At 29.6% G+C, this 6000-nt stretch overlaps 2 protein-coding genes across 5 annotated transcripts in view; one reads left to right on the forward strand and one right to left on the reverse strand.

Annotated features, from left to right (window-relative positions):
- LOC136842661 (protein Star-like) overlaps positions 1–6000 on the forward strand; it is a 222793-nt gene that overhangs the window by 136067 nt on the left and 80726 nt on the right. The window contains exon 2 of one of the 4 annotated variants that reach the window (XM_067110289.1): positions 614–706. The exons of 2 other annotated variants lie outside the window; for them this stretch is intronic. In XM_067110289.1, the coding sequence (XP_066966390.1) occupies positions 680–706 (27 nt within the window). In that variant the 5' untranslated portion in view covers positions 614–679. Of the gene's footprint in view, positions 1–613; positions 707–6000 lie in introns of those variants that run through there. One more of the 4 variants, XM_067110293.1, reaches the window with a different exon arrangement.
- LOC136842665 (palmitoyl-protein thioesterase 1-like) overlaps positions 2527–6000 on the reverse strand; it is an 8207-nt gene continuing 4733 nt past the window's right edge. Inside the window, exons 3-7 of the mRNA XM_067110302.1 lie at positions 5611–5738; positions 5216–5356; positions 4697–4802; positions 3925–4095; positions 2527–2974 (exon numbers count right to left, since the gene is read on the reverse strand). Coding sequence (XP_066966403.1) covers positions 2849–2974; positions 3925–4095; positions 4697–4802; positions 5216–5356; positions 5611–5738 — 672 coding nt within the window. The 3' untranslated portion in view covers positions 2527–2848. The remainder of the gene's footprint in view (positions 2975–3924; positions 4096–4696; positions 4803–5215; positions 5357–5610; positions 5739–6000) is intronic.

Consider the following 6000-nt stretch of genomic DNA (forward strand, 5'->3'; position numbering starts at 1 on the left):
GTACTTTTATTTCTGAATTTATTGCATGAATAAATTAGTCTGACAATGAATACCAACTGAACATTTCCGCATAACGTTTTAAACAGATAAAGAGCTACTATAATATAAACATTTGATATAGACAATCTATTACCCATGAGGTGAGGAGAGATACGAGATACGTCCTCAAACAATTTCGAATTATAATTATTAGGGCGGAGATTTATGACCCGAAGTGTACAAGGGAATTCAATGTGCAGTGTTCCGTCCGCATTCGTAGATTAATAGTCATATGCACATCCATGGACACACACATGTATAAATATATATATATATATATATATATATATATATATATATATATATATATATATATATATATATATATATATATATATATATATATATATATATATATATATATATATATATATTTATATATATATATATATATATATATATATATATATATATATATATATATATATATATATATATATATATATATATATATATATATATATATATATATATACGTATATAGAGATAGATATTTGATGTGAATACATGGTCTGTCTGAGAAACATTTGGATACTATAAAATATATCTCTCCATAATGACACTTTCCTTTCAGGCGGAACGTAAGAGTTATGAGCACAACGGTATATTATTTCTTAATAGCGAAAGTATTAAAACATGAATGTCAACTAGACTGGAATACGAGAAGGTAATGGCTTTCTTCAGTTTTGATGATATATCATTTATTTTGCTGAAATTTCACCCTTCATTATTATTCTCGTTGCATCTGTGCCCTGTGTGCGTGATATATATACTGTACAAAGCATGCTTGAATTAGGGTTTTACGTTTTGTGTGGAAATTAAGGAAGCAAAATGATCAAACATGTCTCCTTTATGAGGGTAAATGTAATATGCATTATTGATTATTGCACAAGATAAATGCATCAGTAAAGGAAAATTGTGTTGCATTCAGTATGTATTCAACTTATCCTATCCTCTTTTTTCAACTTTTAGGATCACGCATTGCAAAGCAAATGCAATTTTTCATCTTCCTCGAATTCCCCTTTCCCCAGCACTCACCTAAAGGAAACGAAAAAGAATCCAAAGGACTTCTGATCCCTATTGTAAGACATCCAGCAAAAAAAAAAAAGAAAGAAATCCTATCAAGTCCCTTGATAGGAAACTCTTTTCTTATATTTGCTTGCGCAAAGTGAATGCAATCCTCATCATGCGTTCTTTCAGCATAGGAATGCTTTCGAGTATCGCCGCTATCTTGAGGTAAATTGAAATGAATGGGGAAAATCCTGTTCAGCTAAATGGATGCGAGGATATTCTTTGCGTTTTTTTTTTTTTTTTTTTTTTTTTTGCTTTTTGGAGAATAGCAAGCCTTCACGAAGGCTGCTTCACTGCTGCTTGGGAGGTAACTGTTTCTCAAGATAAAATGATTTTATTAGCCTGTTCTTTCAAAAGTTCAAAATCGTTATATTATATATATATATATATATATATATATATATATATATATATATATATTTATATATATATATATATATATATATATATATATATATATATATATATATATATATATATATATATATATATATATATATATATATATATATATATATATATATATATATATATATATATATATATATATATATATATATATATATATATATAAATATATATATATATATATATATATATATATATATATATATATATATATATATATATATATATATATATATATAAATATATATATATACACATATATATATATATATATATATATATATATATATATATATATATATATATATATCAGATTATCTATGCATTTTCATCGGTCTCACAAACTTGGTCGAATTCTCGTCTTTTGAGAAGGATTCAGCTCTATACTGAAACACTAAACTACTTTTCCAGGAGCCATCCAGGTCAAGTGTCAGAATAATCTCGTCTAAAAACACTTTGGTATTTTTTTTTTCCAAAGAACGAATGGAAACGTAAATCTAGTCCTGGCTTGCTAGACACACGAAAAATAATGCAGTTGTAAACAATGTTTTTGATGTGTCTCGAGTACATAAGACTGCAGGGTGCTCAAATCCATAACAGCATATTCTTACAAATTACTAATATTGGTCATGCTGTAATTGAAATCTACTTTTTATTGTTTGAATTCGTCTATTTCTCTGTGTTCAGGAAATCATTTACACTTTGAGTTTTGTTCTTATTCAATGTTATTATTATTATTATTATTATTATTATTATTATTATTATTATTATTATTATTATTATTATTGTTGTTGTTGTTGTTGTTGTTGTTGTTGTTGTTGTTGTTGTTGTTGTTGTTGTTGTTGTTGTTACTTATGAGCTTCTCAGATCCGATATTTGTATAATTTAGAATGCAGTGAAGAAAAGATATCACACAGAATAAAACTGAGTATCGGAAAATTTATGTATCAAATTTTGCTTACCACGTTTCCATGCGTTTGGAAATATTTGTGAAGCAGCCAAGACAGCTATAGACTTTTTTTTAATCATATAATTATACAGGTTTATGACTTGGAACATAAGATATATTCTCAATTTACGAAGCAAAATAAGGATCAACTAACATTTACCATGCAAATGAAACGAAGTTCTGGCGATAAGGAGATGGAAATGGCACTGGGAGAAAAACTGGACGCCAAATTGGTCAGAAAAGAGGAGGTCTTTTACCATGCACTCCAGGAAAGTGGTTCCCGTTGTTCCTGCCTTTCAGAGCATACGAGATAATTGTGGAGTTTGCAGTAATAGCAGTAGCTTTCCCTTACATTATTTTCTGTTTTGGTGTTACTCTTTTTCACACAACAAATTTGATAACGATTTCTTGGAAAAACCACCCCACACCAAACCGCAAATGGTCGGCATCAACGGATAGAAAGTGGAGTTTCCCTGATTCGTCCATCTCTTTTAGACCAAGGCGATCCTGTAAGGAATGTGCTGTATATTAAAAAGTCGTTTATGAAGGCAGATTAATATTATTCAAGAAGCTTAAAGCTAGGTAACAATGATTCATATCGAACTCTAAACTGAATATTTTCAAAATAACAGTTTGGACCATAATATATATATATATATATATATATATATATATATATATATATATATATATATATATATATATATATATATATATATATATATATATATATATACTATATATATATATATATATATAACAATTATTTTTCAATATTTTTTTTTTTTTGCAATTGAACTAAACGATCTTATAGTTTTGCAGTAAAAAACATACAAATTTTTATCAAGTTAACCTTAGTATTCACTCTTTCCAACTTCATTTGATGCATCAATACAGCAATTGATTTAGAGAAATCAATGCCACCTAAGTCTGCCCTATATGTTAACAAGAAACTCGATTAGGTATCGAAAACGCTTTCATGAAAAGTCCAGGAGAGGCGCGGCATTTACTATCAGTACGGTCCAAATTTTCATACCGCGAACATCATCTTAATCTTTTTAAATATGACACCCTAACTGTGTTTATTAATGCGCCGTCTTTTGTTACCTAAAATGTGTGAGGTATTAGTTCAGTCCTTTCACTTTCCTTTAACTGATGTAAACTATCTATTGATATAATCTCTTATACACCCTTTTAAAGGAAGGACATAGGACATATAGGGTTACTCTGCAAAAATAATCATAAAAATAACAAATAACATAAGTCTGAGATATTCAACCCACGTTACCTCTTTTATTACTAAATAAAAATTAGTGTTCTTTGCCCCAGCTAATAAAAAAAACCAGTCTCATTCATTTCCTGGACCTAGCAAATATTCCTCATAAATTAAAGCAAATATATCAGCAACAATAAATGAATTCCCGAAACGAAAAGCGCAGGAGGAGTGAGAAACAGACCTCTTTGTAAAGGCGAGTTTCTCGAAGCGGCATCCCCACTTCATCCTGCCCGGGCGAATAAAAACCGAACCACTGGCTTTCGGTGGGATATACCGTCGTGTCATTGAGGAATTTCACCATCACGAAGTTTTGCAGCTTCTTCAGGTTGTTCCTGTAGGTTTCATTTATCTCCTGTAAGGAAAGGTGGAAAGATAAAACTTTAAGCGATATTAACATTATTGAAATCCATTCTTACATTTTTGGTGGATTAAAATTCAGTTTGAACTGAAAGTTATGAAGAGTCTGTTCTGCTCTTATTCTTAGACTGTTAAAAGCTTTAAGCGTTAAATTTTAACATATATTCATTAATATAACTAAGGGTTTAACTTTTTTCAATTACTCATTATACAATTATTATTATTATTATTATTATTATTATTATTATTATTATTATTATTATTATTATTATTATTATTATTATTAAAGAGATTCACAATTTCGTGAAAAACAATCTGTGTAATAAAAATCCACAATTATATATGTTTATTTTACATAGTAATATATTCACTCTATAATTGTGGATTTTTATCACACACGTTATTATTATTATTATTATTATTATTATTATTATTATTATTATTATTATTATTATTATTATTATTATTATTATTATTATTATTATTATTGTGGAAAGACAAAGAGGCGCTATGAACTTGTAAAATATATCTTTACATACACAGTTGCTCATACTAATTCTGTCTTATTATTTAAACCTCTTACTGCCTCGACTAACCTTCTCATTATTAATATCTGCCAAGAATATAGAACTCTCACGATATGTGTCTTCATCGAGTGGGTCATGCCAGTATTGTGCCACCACATACATCTGTTGAACGTGGCTGAGGGAAAAACAGATAAATTTATGAAATTTTACATGACAGCTAATGTCGTGGTAGGAAATACTCTCTAATCATCAAGAGATTTAAAGTGATTTTTGGGCGGCTTATCATTTTCCAAAACCTTTTACCAATAACGCAAAAGTAAACTAAATGTATTTAATCTGTAGCATCATATCTTATCGCCAATTTATTTATATTACCCCGAAGTGATGTAAGTTTTTGAGGTATTTATTACATTCAAACGCTAGTTGGGGACAAATGGATAAATTTTCTTTTCTAATGAACCACAATTGTACTTGAGAAGAGAAGGACAACTACTGAGAGAGAGAGAGAGAGAGAGAGAGAGAGAGAGAGAGAGAGAGAGAGAGAGAGAGATTGACTTGAAAATTACATTTCGATCCAATTTTACTCACGAGTAATATACTAAATGGCGGAACCACCATTCAAAGAGGTATTTACAAGTCGAACCGCAGCCGTAGATACCTTGATGAGGACTGCCAATAGTTATCAAATTCATCATTGGAGGATAGGGACATCGCTGAGCCACTGCACGGCTAAAATAAATAAATAAATAGGTAAACAGATAAATAAAACGAAGTAAATAAATTAACAAATTACTATCGGAGGAGGCAATAGTTATGCTCGAGCTTTTGCGAATTGAATCACTTCAGCTAATGAAGAAATCTAATTAGATTAAAAGGAAATTACTGTAAATAATCTCGTTGAACAATATAACAGCCAAAATTAACAGTATTTCCTTAACATTGCATTTCATCATAGATAGTTTCTCATCAATAGTGTTACTTACAATAACAGGCCTCCCTGTGAGAAACCCATAGCGTTGTATCCGTTCTGTAGCTTGGGATCCACCGCTAACTTCTGGCAAACTTCGTGAACCTGATCATTCAAGTTTCCATAGAAGCTAGACTCCCTGTCCTGCAATTAAGAACTCAAGATTTCAGGGGACAAATTGACCCTTCTTGTATATTTTTGTACAGGATGTTCTTTATAACAACATACATATCGAACTTATGTTTTAACTGAGCAAGAGACTGGGGCTCTCGAAGGCTATATCATTGTATGTTGCTGCAAAGAATTTCGCACAGTTACAAACGAAATACGAATAAGAAGAGTCGCTTTATCTCCTGTATTTGTCAGAAAAGTGTGTGTTCTGTGTATGCCATTTGAGATATTAAAA

The sequence above is a fragment of the Macrobrachium rosenbergii genome, chromosome 10, assembly GCF_040412425.1.
Source record: "Macrobrachium rosenbergii isolate ZJJX-2024 chromosome 10, ASM4041242v1, whole genome shotgun sequence".
In the NCBI taxonomy this organism is placed as follows: domain Eukaryota; kingdom Metazoa; phylum Arthropoda; class Malacostraca; order Decapoda; family Palaemonidae; genus Macrobrachium; species Macrobrachium rosenbergii.